This window comes from Mugil cephalus, chromosome 21 (genome assembly GCF_022458985.1).
Source record: "Mugil cephalus isolate CIBA_MC_2020 chromosome 21, CIBA_Mcephalus_1.1, whole genome shotgun sequence".
Lineage (NCBI taxonomy): Eukaryota > Metazoa > Chordata > Actinopteri > Mugiliformes > Mugilidae > Mugil > Mugil cephalus.
This window is the reverse complement of record NC_061790.1, coordinates 11,031,436-11,055,573: the sequence shown is the minus strand read 5'-3', so window position 1 is coordinate 11,055,573 and position 24,138 is coordinate 11,031,436. Positions and strand designations below refer to the sequence as shown.

At 43.9% G+C, this 24,138-nt stretch overlaps 1 protein-coding gene across 1 annotated transcript in view; it reads left to right on the top strand.

The window, feature by feature from the left end:
- The window catches only part of sgk1 (serum/glucocorticoid regulated kinase 1), a 34,347-nt gene extending 11,226 nt beyond the window's left edge, over positions 1-23,121 (top strand). The window contains exons 4-14 of the mRNA XM_047573657.1: positions 6,881-7,096; positions 10,155-10,218; positions 18,907-18,982; positions 19,172-19,247; positions 19,377-19,565; positions 19,681-19,812; positions 20,578-20,814; positions 20,913-21,008; positions 21,114-21,269; positions 21,366-21,455; positions 21,643-23,121. Of these exons, the coding sequence (XP_047429613.1) occupies positions 6,881-7,096; positions 10,155-10,218; positions 18,907-18,982; positions 19,172-19,247; positions 19,377-19,565; positions 19,681-19,812; positions 20,578-20,814; positions 20,913-21,008; positions 21,114-21,269; positions 21,366-21,455; positions 21,643-21,810 (1,500 nt within the window). The 3' untranslated portion in view covers positions 21,811-23,121. The remainder of the gene's footprint in view (positions 1-6,880; positions 7,097-10,154; positions 10,219-18,906; positions 18,983-19,171; positions 19,248-19,376; positions 19,566-19,680; positions 19,813-20,577; positions 20,815-20,912; positions 21,009-21,113; positions 21,270-21,365; positions 21,456-21,642) is intronic.
- Positions 23,122-24,138: the final 1,017 nt, after the last annotated feature.

The following is a 24,138-nucleotide window of genomic DNA, read 5'->3' as shown; positions in this document are numbered from 1 at the left end:
GCTGTTCATTCTAAGAAGCTACACTTCACTTCTTGATGGAGCTAATGGTTAATGGCACATCTAGAGAGATGACACAGCTTTACTGGTGACCTTTTACTGGCATTCCATTGACGTTTTCAAGGCCAGGACATGAACTCTGGACTGCAGCCAGATCCCTGTTTAAAACTCTACTGTGAAGATTGGATGAAAGATCTGGAGCTGCAGCTGATTCATTATATTTTCTCTGGGCTTAATTCGGTATAATGCAGCCCATTGAAGCACATCAAAATGCAGTCCCCACTATGACTGCACAGTCTCAGCAAAATGATTTATTACACGGATTCTGGAGTGGATAAAATGCGGTTAGGTGTACTTAATGAATTGTCAAACGTTGCTGAGTTGCGGTCGTCTCGCTGACCAACACTTGGTCCTCTCTTTTACCAATCAGGTAACACAGCCTCGCAAAAACCTCAGCTGAATTCAAGCTTCAGTTGCATTTGCCATGAATTGCATTACTGTCAAAAAGATTTGAGCTAGCGGTGGGAATAAAAAGGAATTAAGATGAACAACCCTCAAGGTCCAATTATATCTGATAAAAAAAAAAAAGTTACACAGAGAGCGGTGGGAGCCAAAATCCCTCTCCAAGTTGTTGGCTTGTCAGGCACACTGCGCGAATACCGCAGAGAAATGTCTCTCATTCCCAACTTCTGTCTGTGCTCGTTTGGAATAGTCCAGCTAATTGACTCAGAACTTTCTCTCTGCCATGTTAAAGGCCTCAGCGCATGTTCGCATTCAGTCCGTTTAAATGCCAAAAGTCAGAACCCCACTGAGTCTTTCAAATCCCATGTTTAGTAATGAAACTGATGAGGCGCCAGGTTAGCATTGGTGAAAAGCCAGTTTCTATCAGTCTGGACGGCTTCCAGCTCCATCTCGCCCTCCTGGCTGGCAATACCTTAAGGAGTCAGCTGGATCGGCTGTTGAAAGTCTTTAAATCTTCAATCAGTTAAAATCTTGCTTCCTTTCCTTTACAACCTTTATATATTTCAGTCATCATCCATTGCCTGCCTTATTGTTACGACTAATATTTTGCTCTCTGCCAATTTAAACTGATTATTTAAGCACCATTTTAACGAGGGAACTCTCTCAGGGCCTGAAAAACAGTTCTGTTTAGCATAAAGGTAGCAGTGGAAAACTGCTAATCCTTTGCTTTTGTTCCATAGCCCAGTGCTCTGGCAGTGGAAGAATGTGGTTGGAGCAAATAAACTTGGATTTGCTTTTCTTGCACGATCTTTCATACTTGCTCAAAATGGATGTGCAGTACACTATATACCATATATGTGCCCTTAAATGGCACAGTGTTTTTGTTTCTATTGCCCCTGCAGCATTATGCTGGCAGACTTTGTCTATGCCATTGTTTCACTGCTACCTGGATGTTTGACTTCGCTTTGTACTGCTTCACCTAGCTTTGACAAGCTAGAGGGGAACTGACAAAGAAAAAGGTGAGGCAGGTTGTGATGTTCAGAGGCACCTTGACTCATCTGTGCCAGATTTGGTGAAGATGGTGATGGCCTTTGAGGTATGTGGGCCAAGGCACACACATCTCTGGATTTTACAGGGTAAAAAGTAATTTTGGCAAAAGCTTTATTTTTTCGTAGTTCTTTCAGGAAATTGTGAATCCCTGCATACATGAAGAGAAAAATAGTTACTTTAAGATGTTTCAAATCCCGTGTATAGGTCTTATCTAATATATATTCACTATGTAATCACTCCAATATGAAAAAGCCATCACACAATGTGGATTAAACACACCACACCCGAGAGATCCACACCCTCATCAATGCCCTCCCTTTCTGTCTGCTACATCTTTTCTCTTCACTGACCTTGACCTGGCTGAATGAAAAAAAAAAAATAAGCACCCTCTCCTGTGAGTCACATTGTGAGAGAATTTGGGAATTATTGTTGTTCTAATCTACCCTGAGAACCCGGCTAATCCCATCTTCCATCTCAATGTTCCAGAGCTAATGCCAAAACTGAGGCCACAGAGGCTCAGCGGCACCCTGACTAAGCACTGCAACTTGTTTCTCTCAATCACATACTCGGCTCTGCTGAAACTGCTCTGTGCACTGAGGTTTGGGTTTATAGCACACACTTGAGCTAAAACTTCGAGCCCAGCGATAGCGTCGCTGTAGATTGTTAGTACAAAGTGTTTAGAAGCACATTGATTATCCAGTATCCTCTGTGTATCTGCCTAAATGTATCATTTTAGCTTGAAGCAGCTCAAGATCTATTAGCTTGTTGACTGTGTTGACGAACCGGTGACTGGAATAAAAGATAAAGCTACAGTGACGTCACTTATAGGTTTCCAGAAGAGCAGATTTGAAGCTCAGTGTGGTGGCTCTGGCTGTGGCCATCTTGGCCTGACTCCACGTAACTCCTGAACAGTCCAAAAACAGACAAAGGGATGAAGCATGGCTGGACTGCCAAGCTTTTAAGTATGCATGACACAATGCAACTTAAACCGGTGGATTATAATATTATAGTTTACTACCATACATTCGTCATGAATGTGGGAATTAGCTAACTCAAAGTGTTTTTTTGTACCTGGCTGTAAGCATGTTTACTTCAGGTGTGAAGTCTACGGGGCTTACTCACTAGGGGCTGTTTCAGGAACTCAGTGACTTCACTTGTTGTCCCAGGAAGTTAAAGTTGTTGCTTTTGAGAAACTAATTTTCTGACGGAATGTTGAGTACAGTGTGGTGACTAATTTGCTTTTCCATAGCTTCACCGTGAGGATGATGTTTGTGGTTCTGAGTCTCGAGGGCAGTTTAAACACAGGACTGTTGTCTGTGTGAATCACCCCTTAGCTTGTGGACCTTCCAGAGAAAGCGCCACTGTGTCTATAAGTGCCGTCTCAGAGTCTTGTTTATTAGTATTCATTCACAAATATGTGTGAAAATATTATCCTAGGCAATGAGTTAGTCAAATCCTCACTGTAACTTTATCTAAAATTAAATACATATCATCTGTGAATATGATCTGCAGTGTTGTTTTTTTGAGTCAGCTATCCAATGTTTTCACCTTTTCCTCCGATTTTTCTTAAACTCTTGAACAAATGTTTGGCCAGTTAGAGCTATCTCAGGGAGACAGGAGGGAGGCTTAATGTCAAACAAAGGAGAACAAAACCAATCTCTTGATAGCCCCTGCAGTGGGTAAATAGACTTTGTGCCACATAGATATATCCCCTTTCTCTTTAGAGAAATTAGAGAAATACAGGAGAAGGTACTCCAGAAAGTAAGGGATGGTGCAGATTTCACGTTTTGTTATTTCCAAGAAAACCTACACGGGCTCGGGCACAGTGAATGACCATGAGAGTGCAAACTTGAAAGCAGCTCGGAGCCAGTATTCCAATTTTGAACTTACTCCTTGTCCAGTTCTCTGTTAGACCGTACAGTTTTCTCGGTCTTGCGTCTCAGATACATACTCTTGTTTCGCACATCAGCTCTTCTTTGTTGTCTGGCTCTGCACAGTATCTCTGAGACTTAATCTCTCATGGGATGCGCTGTGTACTTGGCGTTTCTAATCCATTTGTATTTTCATTTTCTCTTACCCCTCGTTCATTTTAGGACCTGTGTTTGTGATCTACAAAGGGAGAAAAAAAAAGATGAAGAGGGAGCACTGACTCGGCGTTAATGAGGTGGTCTTATCTCTGACAGAGAATGGGACGGCTTATGTAACACAGTCTCACACTCTCCTTCCCTGGTTATCTTTTTGTCTGTCAAACATATTTTTCTTTGTCTCCACATCTATCTCTGCTCGCACCTCATGCCTGTGTGAGGGAGACTAATGCACTGATGGGAACTGGTGGAGGACACGAATGAATAAGCAGCACAAGGCTGAAAGGAGGTTACCAAGAAAGAGGGCTGCGAGCTGGCTAATGAGACCACAATATACAGTGTCCTTTCTTTTGGTGCTGTTCTGCGTTGTATGGGAGCCGTCGGAAAAAGCGCTGCTTGTGTTGAATGGATAAAAAAAGAAAGAAAAAAAAAAAGAAAACTCTTATGGTGCAATTTAACAGCTGAAAATACTGAACTAGTTCTCTGAAGCTTATAATAATGTGCTCTCTGTTTGTGACTGTCATTGATTCTACTCAGAGGTTACATCTGGGACCACTGTGGTGAACTGGTCTAGATCAGATATCCAGTTTAATATATTGAGAAAAACGAAATAAAAATAATCTTTTTTTTTCTAGTAAAAAGCTACAGTGTTGTATAGATGCACCAAAGGTTTGAAGGGTTTAGTATCTTATTTAAAACTTATGGTTAAGGCTGAGTCTATAGGAGCAAAGAAGAGGGCTTTAGGACAAGATTTTACATAACGTAGCCATTAAAACATTCTTGTTTTACAGAGATAAGGATATGTACAACATTTACAGCAGTCACGGTTGAAGAGGTTAGTAGGCTGAGTCAAGGAGTCTGATGGAATCTGGATATAGTGATGTTTTTATTTCTTGATTTATGGAGCTGCGCGGCCGATCTGTACACCCTGGCCTTAGTATGAGAATTTCTCCAGAATATATTACATCCTGAATTTATGAGGCAAGAGCAAAGCTCTCGGAGGAGAAGTCTGATGTTACCTAACCAGTGTTGTCTTAGTGGCTCGTAACACAAAGCAAGGTCAAAGGGCAGGTGAAGGGGTTAAGAGGAAGGGGAGTGTGCGAAGGGCATACTTACATAAATGAGTGCTATGCTCTTCCTTATTTTCATACCCCCTTAAGGAATGTATGCACCATCTCGGGAACAAGACTCAGAAAAAGGTCCCCAATCATAAAAGTAATGATAATAAAAATGATTGCGTGGCAAACATATAGAGTTCAGCCAAATAAAAGTAGACACAGGATGAAATGTTGCAGAGAGAAACATTATTTATGACCTATTCACACATTAACCGACACCTTGGCACCTTCCTGGACTTCCATGAATATTAATACGTATGTTTGAGATGAGAAAATAAAAATGCAAATATAGGCAAGATGCGATAGATGAGCTAGCTAGACTGTTACACTAGCTAGCTAGTGTAAGATAAGTTTATTATGTACTAAAAGAGACTTTAAAAAGCGGCCGAGCGTGGTCAGCTGCAGTTTCGGTGAGTCATTGTAATCAGATGCTCGTAAAGTTATGGTGTCATCTGAACTGTTATAACAAACCCAGAAAGTATGATCAGTGCATCGTTTGGGTGTAGTGCACCAGGTCCGTCATCAGCCAGCATCGCCGATTAGCCTAGCGTAGCGTAAAGCTAGCCTGGCTATATGTGAAAATAACAAAATCTACCAACAGCACTTCTGTCACACAAACTCATACATTTTTTTCTTGCTTTTTTTTTATATGGAAAAAAAGTAATACATGAATGTGCAGAAAAAGACTATTTTAAAGCTGTCTGTTTTTCAAAATAACACAGGTTGCCCGGCAACAGCTTAGAAACAAAAAGTAGGACGTTTTACGTTTTTGCTTGGATTAAACAAGTGACGCACTATGAATCATATGAAGTAGTGAGACTTTGGAGGTGTTGCTCAGCAAATTTTATTAAGCTGAAAGGGTCAGGGCAGGGTAACTGTTTTCACATGTCCCACATACCTAAGTAACCTAACGTTACTGGCTGCTGGCCATAACTTTTAACACATTTAACAGCCAGTGCCTTTATTCCTTTAATAGCAGGGAGTCAATATATGTACTGAAAACAAACAATGTTTTGACCCTTGACTAAACGCTAGTGTATTAATGGGTCACAATTAAATATTTTCCATGGTTACATAAACACACACACACTCTAATGACCGATGATGTTATGTTATGTTATTATGTTTGACGCCTTCATTAGTACAGGATCTTCTCTTTCCTCTCAGCTGTGGGGTATAAACGTCAAGGGAATGACGATCAACAGGCACAAAGAAAGTTTTTGGCTAAGTTGCAAGTTTTGACTCTCACACTCATGCAGTGTCAGTCATACATACTGTATTTGCTGTATTTGCTGTATTTGCCCACGCCAAGTTGTGGTTGTGGGCCCAGAGATCAGCAGCCACTGAGAGGCCTTGATAAGACTCATATGAAAACGCTGCAGTCAGTGAACTTGTGAGCACAGTGTGCCAAGGACACCGTTTAGCTTATATAAGAGTCATTCTAGGTCACTGACACAGACAACTATGCAATTTCCTCAAGAAACTATTTGCCCCTTGACCTTCCATGTCCACTGGCCCGTGTATCGCTCGCGAAAGCTTGTGCGCTTGAACGGCTTTTGTGTTTCTGCCCATGATGATATGTATTCTGTCGGCGTTGCCAGGCACACGCTAAATGATAACGGAGAATGGGAGGTTTGTGGTAAAATGTCCCCCTGGAGAATGTGCAGCTGCCTTGCGACAGGATATTACCGATAAAGCTGAGGCTGACTCACCCGCCGCCTCCTGTGCAAAGCAAATGCGACCGTCAAATATTTTACTCGTGAAGTCACAATGTTGACTCTCGCTGCTGTAGTGTGTTGGCTGGACTCAAGTTGCAGCTTTATGTGACAGTTACCCCTTTGAAGGATCATTAGCGTGTCTTTATGAGCGTGCTCAAGAACATACAGTACACATTTAATTTCCTGTGACATGGTATCTGTCATTTATTAAATCTTCATTGCACAAAGAATGACATTAAATGGTGCACTCAGTTTAATAGGAGCATCACCTAAACTGTCCAAACTACAGCATAATTAAAGTTTTATCAGTGGCTCAAAGTTTGATGTGGAAGTAAAGTTCAACTGGGATCAGAGTAATGAGGGCAGGTGTTTGTTCATTTAGATGCTGCAGAAATGAGTGGCCCCAGTCCAAAGTATTCAAACTTCATTGGAAAATGACCCTTACTTACAGGTCAGGAAGTGGAAGATGCTGGCTCGCCACCACAGTGACGGCACAGGAAAGCACAAGGACGCCGAGTCTGACGTCCACCTGTGCAGCTGCCAGTCCTGGGGGATCCACGGCTCGCCGCTCCTGGCCAGCCCAGTCATGCTGGAGTGCTCCATCTGCAGTGGGCCCTACATCAGCTACACCCTGGAGGATACCTGGCAGCCACGTCAGCGCACACAGGCGAGTTCAACCTACAGCTAATTAAATTAGCATAGCAAACACCAACTTAATCAGTGGGTCACAAAGGAGGGCACTTCCAGGTGTCCTTGATATGAGAAATAAAGAAATCCTCAGGGAAACGATGGACTGTTGGTGATACTTTCGATACAATAGACATAGCAGCTAAGCAATATTCTTTGGTTTCTCCTGGCTTATTCACAGCAACAATGTCTTCATTTTATAAAAGATGAATTATATCATAACCCCAGTTGGCAGCTGAAGTCATTCAATTAAAACAAAGACAATCGGATTTGTATTCTTGAGGACATTTCTCCACTCATTCAAGATGGCTTCTTCAGTTGTAAATGACTGTTTGGGAGTTTTTATTGGGATCATCCTTGGATGGTGAACCCTCACCTGCACTCCTATGACCTGGGTTATGTGCTTTTTGATACTCCATGTCTGTCTATGTCTGGCCGGTAACCTCAGGTTATAGTCTTCTTCAGCGGTGCAGGTTGTCTCCCACTACGTCTGGTATGATTTTAGGATCTGACACACCATATGCAGATTTATTTATTTTTCTAATTAGGACACCTGCAGTTTTTGGCTCTCTGCAGTATCTACAGTGCAGAGCAAAGTGCTAATGACCTCACCACCTCTATTGCCTTTAAGGCCGTGCTTGCAATTGTCATTACATAGCTTTATAATTTCTAGATAACTTTTCTGTTATCTTTACACCTTGTTTTTATCTGTCTGCTCTCATGATCAAACTAAAGGGGCACTGATGTGAGGAGATTTTTTCCACTTCTTCAAAAGTTTCTATTGAGGCGAATTAACTGTATGGTGCAGCCGAACAGATCAGTGTTTTATAGCCTCCTAAAATAAATAATTATTAACGACTCAGGCATACATAAAGTGTGATTTTGTGTATATAAAAGTCAGGAAAAAACACCAAACCCATTTAATCCTTTCACGGTGAACCTGTGAATGGTTCTTTAATCCTCTTTACTATTAAAAGTGCTCCATCTTCTGACTCACAGCCTCGTTATGAAGACCTCTACCTCTCCTTGACCCTTACACACACTCCGGCTCACGGGTGCCGCTCCAACATGCCAAACATTCTGTCTCCTTTTGGGAAAATAAATCTGCCATGAAATATTAATGAACAGAATACACCATCACTATGGATACTACCCCATCAGACCTCTGCTGAATCAATAAACAACTTGGAGAAAGGGCATAAGAGAAAACGGGGGGGACAGAGAGCAGGATGACGGTTACAACTGAGGCAAATTCAAGTAGAAAGAATGAAGGCATGCATGCTAAAGTGACTATTGACTGCAACGAGATGCTGACAGCGAAAGGGAACGCGAAGCCATAAGTCTGTATGAATGAGGAGGACGACGACGATGGATGAGGCTACTGTCAGCTATGAGGACTTGAGATGGAGATGAAATGACTGGTGTGAGGGGAAGGCTCATGAAAGCAGATTGAAACGACTCACTCATGCCTCAGAGCTCGTCTCATTCTCAGAAATCACCCATGAGAGTATACAGAGACAAGTTTTCAGAGCTGCAGCACAGAGCAGGCAAACTAGGCTAAGACTGTATCTGACAGAGACGCGAGCCACTTTGAGACGCCGGTGACTGACAGCGGCATTATGGAAAACTAATATCTGACATGGCAGCGCGGTTTCATGGGATGCAAATGCGTCCCGGTCGCGTGACAGCTGCCAATTAAGCTGTTACCCTATGAAAAGAGAAAGTGGGGCACGCTTCTTGAGTAGCTACTATTGAGGCGTTCGTGCACGGGTGTTTACGCCTAAATTAGAGATGAGCCATTGTGCCTGCCACTTGTATTAATCAAAAGGTTTTGAGGCACATAGTTTTTAACATAATGCAACTTACTTATTTAATATTACTCTACTGCATATCACTGGGAAATTGTAGCCGCAGTGTCTTCTTCTTCTCAAGTGAAGATTTTACAGTAAATGAAGCTGTTAAAAATAAAGAAAAAAAACAGCATTTCTAGCATGCAGCTTCCGCACAAGTATTTAGAGCAAGGGTTTGTGTAACAGAACTGTTCATTTCTTTATGCATGCGTCATATAATTTCTCATGACAAATCCGAATGATCTTGTGACCTTTAGTTTCCCAACTAGTGGATGAAAGTTCCTCAACAAATAACTTTTACACTGAAGGATTGGTGTTAACAGTATTTTAAATTCAAATTTAGGCGTTGTCTCCTGCAGAATTAGTTACCTTAAGTATATTTAGTAGATAGAACCTTTGAACTTTCACTAAAGTCTGTATTTTATTGAGATAACTATTCTGATCACTCGTCCATGCGTAAATCAGGAGCTGAATGGTCCTGCTGTAATGTTCGTGAAGCAGATGTCCTGTTAATGCTTTGGCCCAAGCGAGCAAGATCAGTTTCACTCTTGGCTTTCTGTCTAGCTGAAGCACTGTAATGCTTGTTGTTAGAGCAGAGGTTTCTCACCACTTTCGGCACAGGAAACCCGAGTGATTCACTGCCCCATCGTCCTGGAAACCAAGCCTCAGTAAAACATGTCAGGGGGAGCCCGCTGGAACTGGGGCACAGACCACATGAACCAGTCTGGGTCAGAGCCAGGAGGCTTTAGAAGTGCTGCTGTTCAATGACGTCACACCTTTTACAGCCACCAGTCTCTTAAAACGCTTAAGGAGAGAGTTGAGAAAAACAAAAACAAAGCGCAATGGCGTCAAACCTCACCTGATCTAGTGGGGTGAGAAGTCTGCTGCAGAAAAACTGTAACAGATTTCTCATTTTCACGAATTACCTAGCGACCTTTCAGATTAATCCTTGCAAGGATACCAGCCCTCAGCTTGTGAACTTATTAGCTAAAAAATCTTATTAGCTAAGGCTGCACAGAATGTTAAATAATCTTTGACTTGTATAGAGTTGTGTGACGGCTATCGAACTTGATGCATGGTCTAGTATATTGTATTCTATGACATAAACTCTTTTTACTTTTGCACTTTTATACTTATATTGGAGTATTTGGTTTGGGTTTACTAAGTGGTGCCATATTTCTTCCCCAGGCCATGGATCTGTACTACCACAATGAGTCAGACCCAGACAACTACTGTTGCCCTGGCGACAACAGTAAGTAACCGGCAACTAAGCCGTTGTTTTGTATTCTTCCTCTTTCTCCCGCCCTCCTTCTTTCCATGTGCTGTCACGCTGGGACTTCGTGACTCCAAACCACAACACTTTTATTCATCTCCAACTTCCTTCTCTGTCAGTCTCCAATAGTTTACTGGTACTTTATCATTGCCTCTTAGTGTTTTTACTTTCAAAAAGTTCCTCTACCGTTCATTCATTTTTGCTCGTGCGTGTTGATGCTGTTTCTGTCCGAACCTGATGGTTGTGGGAGTAAAGTGACTCACCCCTCCACACATATTTTGTAACTTTGCCTCACTGCAACCCTCGGCCCTGTGATCCAACCTCTAAACTCCCAGGATAATAACTGTTGTCCACAAACCCAGACGGCTGTTTGTTTTGTAGAAACTGGCAAAACAGTAGTTACAAACCCATCGCGCTGTACAGATGACACAGTGACCTTCTCCGTTTACAACTTGACTGTGAGATTGTTGCTACCATGCACGGCATGGATGAAAGTCCAGATGAGTTTATAGCCAATCTTACTTTAAGTGGCTTTAAATTTTCCATCATGCTCCACGTCTGTGCTGAAGATCAGAGTCCAGGCCAACAGATACAAGCTGCGTGTGAGTGTCACGTTTTGTTACAGTGACCTGGGCTCGTGTTCACGCGTACTTATCAGTGTACGACTATTTAAACGCACCATTTAGCTTCCCTTTCACTTGGCAATGGTTGAATTCATTTTTTTCTGTCTGTAAATCAGAATTAGCAGAGGGAAGATAACTTTTAACATATACTAATTTCTAATGGATTGGTATGCTTTCATAGTATTTTACTTTTCTACATAATAAGGACCATTCCTTTTCTGAATTGGTTAAGTATGCAGATATCTCTCAACCAATAGTGGAGAAAGTATTCAGATTTTTTTTACTTGAGTAAAAGTAATGTTAGTAAGTAAGTGTATTGGTAAAAATGTTATTGGTTGCATTGAATCCTTGGGACATAATTCATCGTAATTGGTGAATTGTTTTGGTTTGGTGTATGTTCTAAATACTGTTATGCGTTTTGTCTGTGTGTGTTGACGGGATAAGTTAGAAGGGATGTGTTGTTGTTGTACTCAGGAGGATTAAACCGTGTTCATCTTGAGTGGTCAAAGACAGAAAATGCCCATCTCTGCGTTCTGGCCCAACGAACAAAGAATCATTTCACTCCATGAGTGTTATATAATTGAGGCATTCATGTATTTGTAGGATTTTACAGCTATTTCGCTAGCAAATACCTCCTCTTAACTGATGTGAGTAAGCTTGTTGGTTGACAGGACCTGAGTGAAACAGGCGAAGGGGTGAATGGGTTTTTTAGGAGATGAGAAGGAAGATTGTCATTCAGACATGAAGTAAACCAGGGACAGAAACTCGAGGTGGAGGCACGTGTCAGGGAGCGTTAGCTTCTTCTTGAGTTGCGAAATCAAGAGCAAGAAAGTTCACTTTTCAGTGGATGCCACAATTAATTTCAATTAACTTACTAAGAATCATTAATTTGTGATTTTCTTCATGATATTATTATATACCTGATCCTGACATTCCCAACAGCTACAGCTACACGTTCGCTTTTTTGGACATTTGTTAGCTTGGTTCTGAACTGTCACCCTGTGCGGCTTGTAGATGGTGACAGTCACGTAGGAATGGTTTTCCCAACATACACGGCCCATGTCACTGTTTCGAGTGCCAAGAATTTTGTGTACATGACTTTCCATGTCGTAATCACAAGTTCCACTGGTAGCTTTCAGGTTGCCATTTATCGCTGGTTGTTGCAACAGAGCGTGCAGGTTTAGACTGAGATTAGGCTCACCTGAATATACCCTACTGCATAATGTGTGTACACGTTTTATGTAAAATCTCTTAACTGCAATGTAGCTCTACTCAAAGATAAATTGAAAATACTCAAAGAAGCCCAAGTCTGGTTGTGTTACAGTGCATCTAATCAGTTCAGTAAGTACACTACCGAGCAAATATACAGTCTGTGCGTTTGCTTCACCTCGGTACTGAGCACGCTATGTTATTACAGTGAATGTATTATTGCAGCAACATTGCAGCAGATCCAACGGTACCTGCTAGGCACTGGAACATCTCCAGGAAAGAAAATGTGTCAAGGACCATGTTCTGATGAAAATGTTTTTCCCTGGCTCTACTCTGTAGCCTCTTAGTATTGGGACTTTTCGGCGTATAGAGAGAAATCCAAGCAATTAGCTGAGCTGGTGACAAGCTGTTCCTGTGGCCTCCGCTGTCACACTGCTACACCCTGTCGATGCAGGTTCAGCAATTAGTGGCTCCAGGAGCACTTATCCATTGAAGAGTGTCATTTACGAGTCATTTACAGAGAAGCGGAGATGTGTGCGACAGAAGAGCAATGGAGAGCAAGAGATAGAACCAGTGCTAATAATTACAGGGCGGAGAATCCTGACCGCCTAATTTCACACAGCAAACTGGGTCTGTATTTTCACTCCTCTCAAATAAAGTACGGAACGTTCTTATGTAACAAAGAGCATCTGTTAAAGAAACCCTTATTAAAAACATTAGTGTGTTCATCAACCTGCAGCAGTGCAGCAAAGCAGCATTTACGCACTGATTTATGCTTCTCTTCTTCACCAGATGGCAACAGGTTTATATAACGTGCAATTACAAATCCTGGATTTGTGTGTGTGTGTGCCTGTTTTCTTAGGGATTACTCCTTTGTCCTGTGTGACGTGATTAATAAGACCAGGTCTTTTCTGTAGTCGTGCTTCCGTCTTTTCTCCCACCGTTCGTGACGCACAGCTCACCTGTGTCAACCTGCCCGTGGAATGGGCAAACAATCACACCTACACACACAACATTTGTGCCCTTACAAATGCAACACAAACATACACTGATCCGCCACAACTTTAAAACCACTGACAGAAAAGGTAAATGACGTTGACCACGTTTTGACAATTCAGTTTTCCGCTGGGAATACTTTTGCACCTGGAATTCATGTGGATGTTACTTAGACATGTACCACCCACCTAGACCAGACTGGGCACCCCCACCGCATAGCAATGACACTCCTTGATGGCAGCAGCCATCCCCAGCAGGATGCAGCCTGACACAGACCTCCAAATTCCTTAGATCCAAACCTGATCAAGTAACCCCCACTAACAACATTCTGTTACCAGACACCCTCAGAAGACCATTGTCCACTCTCTGATGAGTCACAACTGTTATGGAGGCACAAGGGAGACCTACACAATATTAGGAAGGTGGTCATAATGTTTAGCCTGATCAGTGCATGCACGGATTTCAAGATTAAAGACAGCAACAAAGGATGAAACAAATACAACTGGACTTCTTGAAGATGTTTCGCCACTCATGAAGATGTTCTGGATGACTGAGAACCCGCACAGATCCACTGCATATTAAATGCAGTCTGGCGGTCAAATGGAATTCATTCATTCAGGAATGCAATTAAGACTGGGAAGGCACACCATAAAACACTGGGCAGGAACCAAGCAATTGTTTGGGGGCCCTATGAATAAAACGAGAAAGGAGGCCCCTAGATCTCTACCTTTTGTCCATTTTTTCAAGGACAACTGTAACCCCCTCTAAAATCTATGGACACCTACAGTGCATCAACAATACTCCATAGGGGCCTCCTTCTATCTACCCTATCACAGTTTTTTGTTAAGTCAGACGGGTGTCTTTGTCTGAGCACATCCCAGAATCTATGATCGCCATGTTAAAACACACTCTCCATAACATGATGATATCCAAAATCTGCTTTGAAGATAATCCCATGACCATATGTAGAAGTAGCTGATGTAATAGTCAGGTTTTGGGAGTGCAGCTAGCCAACCAGGTCACACACACACACTCACACACACACAGACAGTCCACCGCGTCCAGTGACAAAATAAAAGCCCGGCTGTCCTCAGTGAATAGCTGAGGCCTTTATGTAACAGTGTCATTTGGTTCCTCACCACCAAGGCTCATTCATATTCATCGCCAGATCAAGCGTAGCCTCAAACACCCTCATCCTCCCGGACGACGCAAGGAATGGACGTTACAGCGCGGAGGGACGGGATGCCGAAAACAGACGAGCAGATTTAATGGATGTCATCTGCCGGAGACAGCGTGAATATGGGCATATGCTGGTCTTTGTGTATGTGTGGGCGCACCGTGGGGTGGGGTGTGTGTGTGTGGGATGAGGGAGCGTGTTTGTGTTTGTACTCTAATATCCTGCACCAAGTCAACCCCTCCAACGAAATGGCCCACAGAGACAGTGCGCGTGAGTCAGTGCTTTCTTTGGCATCGATGACAGTGCCACTCGTAGGTTGTGTAACATACTTGTGGCTCACACACATATAGGAAAGGCAACACACACACAAATAGAGCTTGTGTGCCGTGGAGCCTCCTTTTGTTTGGGGCCCTGAGCCTCGAGCAGCCTGTGAATCCAGAGACGAATGAGGGCCAGATAGGAAAAACACTGAGTGGACCTTTTGTTAGTAAAGCTCCCTCTCTCTCTCTCGAGCTCTTCCTCCCTTCTCATCTTCTCTCAGCACCTCTCTCCCGTTTCATTCAACTCTTGACTGTGAGCAACAGATGCAGACGCAAGCGCTGTGCTTACACCCCAGCCGAGGTAACGTGGTGACCTTCTTCTTCATCATCTCCGCGACTACGTTAGGAGCATTTCCTCCAGAAACAACTCCAAGTCATTTTGAGGAAAAAGTTTTTCAAGATCACCCTGTTCTCTCTTGCTCTGCCGGTATGTGCTTTCCTTTGAGGTTTCACCTGTTCCCCACGTGATGCCTTCAGATGCTGATAAGAGACGTCACTTTGTATTCCTCTGCCAAGATAGTGTCAGGGACGAGAAATCGCAGATGAAATGCTCACTGAAGGATGCTGCTGCAGCCTGTGCCGTCTCAAGGAGAAATGTCTTTTCCTGACAGACTGCGCCGAGCTCCCGGTGGTGCAGCGGGGAAGGGGCATGTTGGACACCTCTGGGGAATTTAAGGAGAACCTGACGTGCCCTTTTCTTTCCCTCTGTCTCTCTTTCTCACTCGCTTCTGTTTTTGCAAGAGTGTGTGTGTTCTGAAATTCTCCCCGCAGGTTTGTTTTGCCCTCTGGCTCTGGCGTATGTGTGAGCGCGCATCAGGTGGCCGCGGTGGACGGATTAATAATAGATTTGACCCGAGTTAAGGGAGAAACGGAGGCAGCGGTATAGAAAAAGTTGAGGCTATATTTAAGAACTGCAGAGTCACACATGCACACCCTGTGGGTGATCCGTAATTGCTGCTTGCCTTTCGGCCCTGCATTTCCACGGCCTAATAACAATTGCGCTCTGTGCTGCCGAGTATCAAAAGCAGCACGCTCATCTTTGAGTGTGTGAAAAGAAAAGTTGCTGCTTTCATTCCAGGACTGACATTATAAATTGGATGGAGAAAGAGGAAAGAGCTGCGCTTGCTCTTTATTTGTTATCGCAAGTGTCCATGAGCAAAAGCCCTTAATGCCCCAACTACTCACTGGACTAAGTTTGCAATGGTGGGCAACTGAAAATGTGTCAATATGTATGCATGGCTTAACATGACTTAAAAAAAATATATATTTTTTTTAAAGGTTATATAAAGGTTAGTCCTATTGCAGCTGAAAGGGGTGGGTTATATTAGGGTTATATTAGGAAGCCATACACAACATGGTTCCAAGGTTCACCTTATTAATCTATCTGGGCTGAATCTATCTGCTCCCATTGGCACGCGCTACTAACCAATACACAGATAAGTACCTGCAAAATAAAACTATAAACCTGGGGGAGGTCAGGTCACCCTGTCTGACTGTTGTCAGCTGTGTTTAATGAGATCATCCATACGTCCACTTCACGGTCCATTATCTCCTTGTCCATGCGCTCTTTGCTCTGCTCCTCGGTAATGCATCGCCACGCTACATTTCTACCTGTCTGTCACATTGTCATCCTTCTCATTCACATCTATTCTCTTTGTTCCCTCTTTTTTTTCTTCTTCACCCATCAGACAAATATGCAAAACATTATAATTCCTGTGTGAATGCAAGCGCTCAAAATAGTGGGGAAGCAATTCACCCAGAGACAAGAGTTCATTAGTATGGCTTCAACTTCTTGGCAGCTGAAATGGTGAATTGCCAAATCTGGGTTACTTTTTAATTCCAGCCGAGTGTGTGAATGACCTCAGCCGGCTGGAGTGGAAAAAAACTGCACAGAGATTGAAACTTTCTGTATCCAAGTTTGTTTGTTTTTTTTTTTTGCATTTAGACTCTTTTTTTGTGCGATGCTGAATATCACAGAGAAAAGTTTTGATCTAAGTGAAATGCAGAAGGATGAGGAAGAGGTTGAACTGAGATTGTGTGTGTGAACAAACAGCATCACACACTGACTTGAAGTTAACTACTTGTTCTTTTAGCCCATGTGCGTATGTGGCTTTTACATTTTCCTTCTACTTTTAAATCCTTGGCATGGGGAAAGCTGCACACTTAATTTGATATTTTAGTCCGTGTAAGAGTAGATGAACTCCAGACTGAACTCGAACTTCATAAGCCTATGAAAGCGGCATAAACCCCGCCCTTCGGAAAAGTCATGCAAGCATGCATGAAACACTAAACTGTGCAGTGGAAGGAAACAGAGGCGGGACGTCTCCGCCCCGAAAAGACGGGGAAAAAATGCCCTGGATGAAACTCTTCAAGACGAAGAATGCAGTGTAGTTTGATTACTTCCCTGTCGAGGAGCCTAACGCGTCTCTCTTTGTGATCCGGGAATTAAGGCATCCTTATGAAAGACAAAACGACATCTTTGACATGTAAGTAGAGCGCATTTTCTTTGGAGAACACCGGCTAAGGATTTGTCCAATTAAGAAAAAAGCTGTGTTTCTGGGGCCTGCTGTGATTCTTTTTTAATAGTTTCTCTGGTGAAGACGAAGCAATAGCTCTTAACCCACTTTTGGTGTCTGGGGTATATGAGGGGGAGAAAGAATGCGTTGGCACACATACTTGTGGGGCGCTGCGTTCACCCCATGACCTGGATTTATGATGCTCTTATCTATGGAAATACCTCGCTGATAGAGGGGGTGGGGGGTCTTATAAGTGCCAGACAAAGCTGGGCAGCTCTCTGGCAACTTGTTGAACTTTGAAGCTGCGGGCGGTCCGAAAATGAGAACCCCTTCCGAGCTGAAAGGTTGGTTTTGTGTGCAAACTGTAGTTGGGTTCTGAGATTTGTTTGTATATATTTACAGTGAAAGCTGCCTGTTTGTGTTGTGCAGCACTTGAAGCACACGGTATCGTATATATTTTCTTGTTCAGATCGTGCCCCTTTCCTTTATACTTTATAAGTGTTAAAAATGTGCAGCGCCGACTACTTCTTTGACAATTTGTTGTCTTTGTGCTTGCTTTTTACGCACGGGGATTAGTAAGTGAGTCTGGCATTTATAATCGTCTTGCATTACAGTGGCTCCTCTCACTGCATAGAGGGCTGTAGGTAAAACTTGAACCAGGTGCCTTACATAACCGTGGCTAACTGAGTCCGTCTGGCGTACACTGTGTGTGCGCGCATAGCGCCAGAGTGATATTCATCGCTGTCCGAAAATCGATCGTCACAGCATCCAAGTGCTTCGGCTGCTTTTGATGGGCTTAAAGGTACGTAGCAACAGGTCGCGGATCCGATTCCCTTTGTCTTTCTTTTCTTTTTGAACTTGGTGAGTTCAGGAGTTTCTACACCCTGTACTTTTCCGCTACCAGCGGCTTTTCTTGGCATGTGGCCCCCCTCGACTGAGACTCTCCCTCTCGTCTTTTGTGTGCTGAAGGGGCCTGAGTCACTCCCGGACGTTTAAGTTGAGAGGCAGCCAAACGGTGAAGCTGATAGGTCTCACTAGGAGGCCATCACGCTATTCGTACGGGATCTGCTTGCAAAATCAGTGCTTTTGGACACGGACGCCGTGCGCCAAGAATAATCGGCACTTTCAAGAATAATCCCAAATCTTAAGAACTATCTAAATATGCACTGATTTCAGCGCAGTTCCGAACCGTAACTGACAGCATATGGCAATTAGTGGATCATCTGGCTTTCATTTGTCTTTGGGGTTTACATTTGCAGCTTCGTGTAGACTAAAATGCCCTTTACTGTTGAGAGCCGTGTGGCATGGTATTGCACAAACGTGTGTAAATAGCACAGATCTTTCACTTCAGTGAGTGGTTAAGTTTTTTTCCCCCTTTTTCCTATGTTTTTTTTTTTTTTTTGACGCAATCACACTTGAGGTGCGGCTATGACGCGTTGGGAGCGCAACGGCCGCTGATTGGTGTAGCCGGGGATCGATCACCTTGTGATGTTTGCGGAGGATGACGCCCACCAGGGGATGTGGGAGTGCGCAGCGGCTCCTCCCACCTCCTGGCCTCTTATAAAACAGGAGTCAAAACTAGTTAGGTTATATTTTGGAATTGTATTGTTGACGATCGCGGAGCTACTGCGATACTCAACCATGACGATCAAAACAGAAGCAGAGAAGGCAGCCCTGACTTATTCAAAGTCTAGAGGACTAGTGGCATTAGTCACTGGTACGGAGCACAACTGGATATTTTTTTACAAGCATTCTTCTGTCCGTCTTTTGGCATTTTAATGGAAATGTCTAAACATTGTTTCTGTTTTTCTCTTTTTGCCATGCAGCTTTCATGAAACAGAGGAGGATGGGCCTGAACGACTTCATTCAGAGGCTCGCCACAAACTCCTACGCCTGCAAGCAGTGAGTAGCATCTGACTCATTTTATTGTTCTGCATTCGAGAACAAAACATCGGGACATGCCTCCAGAAATGTCAGCTATCTGTCTTCGGGAGAAGCGCTTAACTTCCAGATTAGCCAATTCTCCTTCAAAATGATGCTTGGATGCTTTTGTTATCAGATGAACTAAGCCTGAACTCTTTGTCTTTTCAGCCCAGAGGTGCAGTCTATTCTAAACCTGAGCCCTCCTCAGGATGCCGAGCTCATGAACACAAACCCCTCTCCTCCTGTGAGTATATCTGGACCGAACAGTGAATTGTGAGCCTCTTCCACGGGCTGATCCGCTGTTTATGTGTGTACAAAACATGCTGTTAGGTTTCTAACTTCACTTCTTCTCCTTGTCCTCCTCCTCTCACAGCCCAGTCCATCCCAACAGATCAACCTCGGCCCATCATCTAACCCTTCCGCCAAACCCAGCGACTTTCACTTCCTCAAGGTGATCGGCAAGGGCAGCTTCGGGAAGGTGCTGCTCGCCCGCCACCGCACAGACGACCAGTTCTACGCAGTCAAAGTCTTACAGAAGAAGGCGATTCTCAAGAAGAAGGAGGTATGTGCACATGCAGACACACCTTCCACTCGAAAGACAAATGCTTAAATATACATTACAGCACGAGGTGTGCCTTTGCCGGCGTATCTAAGCCCCTGCTGTTTGCTTTCCTCAGGAGAAACACATCATGTCGGAGAGGAATGTGCTACTAAAGAATGTCAAGCACCCATTCTTGGTGGGCCTGCACTACTCGTTCCAAACAGCGGACAAACTCTATTTCATCTTGGACTACATCAATGGCGGAGAGGTGAGTTGCCCGCTGAAGCGCTGCCAGAAAAGCAAGGAGAGAGGTGATAGGGGAGAGCAGAGAGCTATTTAAAGAAGGAGCCGGAGCTGAATTAATGTGTCATTTCGGAGTTTGAGGTGGAAGTCAAAGTTTTCGCAGCAGCAACATCGCCCCAGATTCATAAACGGAGATGAGACAGAGACAGACAGAGGGGATATCCTGTCATGAGAAGCAGAATAGAGGCTCTGTCCTTTTTATTTATTTTATTTTTTATTTTTTTCTGAAGTTTTACTAAAGGAAACACCTCTCAGGAAATCATGGGGCGGGCTGGGACAGAGGGGAGAAACTCTGGGCCAAAATTAGCAGCGCCATTCAAACCCTGTGTGTGTCTAATCGAGCTAATTTCCTGTGATTGTTGGACGAGCAAAGACAGTGCTGATTAAATATGTTCCTCGTCAGGAAGCAGGAGGCTTTTAAACTCTTTCTCTCCTTTCTCTTTTCTTCCCCTCCGTCCTGCTGTTCTCTCACTCCACCTTTGGCCCCGCTTTCATCCGTCTTCCCTTGTCAGACTTTTTCAAACTGTCGCCTTCCTGCCGCTTTATTTCCTCCCATCCGGTTTCCTCTCTGTCTCTGTATCTGTCTTTTTTACTTTCTGCTAACTCCGCTTGTGTCTTCGACACAGTTATTTCAGGACAGACTATACAATTTATTTTCAGTACTCACAAAACTGGACTTATTAAGTTTAATAACATGCTTCCCTCCCTTTTTTTTGCCCCTTTGTTGCAGTTGTTCTACCACCTGCAGAGAGAGCGCTGCTTCCTCGAGCCCAGGGCCCGGTTCTACGCGGCAGAGATCGCCAGCGCTCTGGGATACCTCCACTCACTCAACATTGTCTACAGAGACCTGAAGCCAGAGAACATCCTGCTCGACTCCCAGGGACACATCATTCTCACAGATTTCGGCCTCTGCAAGGAGAACATTGAACCCAACGGGACCACGTCGACCTTCTGCGGTACGCCAGAGGTAAGCAGAACGTACCCGGTGCTTAACACACGCCCACCACGTTGTAATAATCAGCAGTGTAACTTACCATCTTTTCTCCATCTTTTCCCCCTCCGCAGTATTTGGCTCCTGAGGTGTTACACAAGCAGCCGTACGACAGGACGGTAGACTGGTGGTGCTTAGGGGCCGTGCTCTACGAGATGCTGTATGGCCTGGTGTGTAAAAACTCATATTTGCATCACATGAATTAAGAGTCAGCGAAAAGCTTTCATACTCGCACCTCCTTCCTTTGTTTCACGCTTCTTTTTTTCCCTCCACAGCCTCCGTTCTACAGCCGCAACACAGCGGAGATGTACGACAACATCCTGAACAAGCCGCTGCAGCTGAAGCCCAACATTTCCAACGCGGCCAGACACCTGCTGGAGGGCCTGCTGCAAAAAGACCGCACCAAGAGACTTGGCTGCACGGAAGACTTTGTAAGTAGTGACTATGAATGTGTCCGTGTGCTTATTTGCTCTGCTGTGCACATCGAAGGGCTTCGTGTAATCATTCGTCCTTTGTGCCTTTCCCAGAATGAAATTAAGAACCACGTATTCTTCTCCCCCATCAACTGGGATGACCTCAACGCCAAGAAGATCACCCCTCCCTTCAACCCCAACGTGGTAGGTTCCCTGTTTAATACTCCATCAAAGGCAGATTTGGGACTTTCGTGCCCACGTGCCTGTCAACGTATTTGTATATATAACAAGATAAAGAGCAGGGAACATCCTCACCGCGAATTACAGCATTTCCAATTATGGCTAAGCTTGACTAATCCCTCCTTGTCGGCCCTCTCCTTCCCTCCTGCAGACGGGACCCAACGACCTGCGGCACTTTGATCCAGAGTTCACAGATGAGCCAGTGCCCAACTCCATCGGCTGTTCCCCAGACAGCGCCCTCGTCACAGCCAGCATCAAAGAAGCAGCTGAGGCCTTCGTGGGCTTCTCTTACGCCCCGTCTATGGACTCCTACCTATAGGATTAAATGCAGGCACTCAGTACGGACAAAAGCTTAGACTTACTGGACTATGGAGCACAACCATAGTCTTTGGATTGCATCTTGACCCCACCCAACGTTACCCATCGGAGAGATGGACGCTCCTGAACCAAACCCCGCAACAACTCTGCATCCACAAAGAATTTAAGCGTTTGTACTCGGCCGCATTCTCTCCAACTCTTGAATGCATTTAAAGTACTTGCTACGAGAGAGAGTGTCTGCCAAAATTAAATGGCTCGTTTTGGTTGTCGTCCTCCATCCCACCCCGAGTCCACAGCCTCTCGATTGTTCATCTCTCACCCGATAGTGGAGGTCTTTTGCACATAGCTCAGGCAGCTTAAAAGCTCCCCCCCGACCCCGAAGCCACAACTGACAAGCACACACGCATCCAAAACTCCCGCCATCTCAAAACGAGGAAGGCTGGACCGTACTGTACCAGCCCCGATTAAAGGATTTCCATTTTCGTCCATGTAGAGAAGCATCTTCCCACATGAGATTCCCTGCGCCACCAGTGTGGACCCACCTGTTGAGTCTGAATGAGTAGCTTGGACATTCATTTTTGGTGCTTTAGTTTCTTCTCATTTACATTTTGTGTGTGTTTTGACAAGGGACCTATCTGAAGCCGAATGTTACAAAGAAAAGTGGCGTTTTATTTCTCTCAAAGGTGCCTTTATTTTTTTTTTCTCTCCATCAGAACGCACTCATCGTTTGAGTTTTGAGCTAGTGTCGCGGAGTTACGTCCGCCCGGGCGCTCCGCGGGTGCGGGCGGTAGGACTCCTCTTCTAGAGGGGGACGATGTAGCACTAATTTAGCACACCTGTTCTGTCTTTAACACGCGAGGAACTCAGATGATGTTTCATATCTTCATTTGCACATAAAACAATACTTCTGATAGAGAGGTGGGAAAAAAAAAAGAAAGAGCACTGCTGCTAGGCGAGAAAGCGAGCGAGGAAGGGATGTGTCGAGGAGCGTTTCCGTAGTTCTGCTTGCCAAAGTCTTCCATTCGCCTCACGGTAATGTAACGGCGGCCGGCTGACGGGCCGACAACATCGAAAACTGAACATTCCATTTTAATATTGCTGTAATGCAGTTTGACGGTATTTAAGTTTGTTTGTATATTTGGAGTTACGTGTACTAGTTTTAATGTATATTGAACAAAAAATGACTTAAGGTATGCTTAAATATGTATATGTAACAATTCATGTTAAATGTACTGTAAATTGTAAAATTGTTTAAGATTTATGTGACCATGTTTGGTTTGAAAATAAAAGTTTAACTTTATTACACCTTAAACTGCCTGTCTGAGCGTTCCTTTGATTTTTTTCATTGAATCTCGCAGAGGATCTGTTTAAGAGGTTTCTTTGGAGATTAAGCTAAAAAAAATGTGAAGAATGAGGATCAGATGGTAAACATTTACTACTCCTGATTGAAAGGGAGTTGAGTTACGGAGTATGTCCCACATCGGTGTCGACTTTAGCCCCCCTTCATGCGTCATCGACCTTACATAACAGTGATTGTGACGTCCAAGTGTGTTGAATGTGTGTGTATTGACTGATAAGGCCAGTCCTGCTCAAATGATCTCAATGCACCCAGGACTTTTACTTTGAACGAGAGTAACACAGATATAGTGGTAGGAGGAGGATTAATATAAATAACACCTCGTGTCCTCAGCGTTTGGTTGGTGTGGTGAGGAGCTACAACGACCTTCTGCTGGGGGGTCAAGGTGGTGCTGGTGGTTAACAGCGTCTGCTGCAGAGTCTTTGAACGGGACACTGGATGTCCACCGTATCAAAGTTCTTTGAGGAGGTGACCTCTGACCTCTGACTTCATTGAGAAGGAGAAAGTGAGAAGAGAAGAGTTAGCCCACAGACATTTAGACAATAAGAGGGGTGTGAAAAACGAGTCCTGGTGGGGGCCCATAAACATTTCTGAGCAGTTGCTTGGCCAACAGTGTTGCTGGTTTCGGAGGCTACGCGACATAATGTGAACAAAAGTTAAATAATGGTGAGAATTATTCAGAATGTTTAGTTTTAGTTTAGTTTTATTTATTTCAAACATTCAAAGGAAAATAACTGAAAAAGAAACAAGACAGAAAGTACTAATATGTGAGTACTAATATTTAAAGTGTTTTACATACTTCTTCTTCATTCCTGTGCCTCGTGAAAATTGTCCCTTTATGCCTCTTCACAAATTGTGTAACATTTCCACTGCGCCTGATTTCCTCACCCAGTGCATTCCACAAAATCACCCCACAAACGGACACGCACACGCTTTTGTGCGTGCATTGTGCAAAAAGAGCGATGTTTAAAG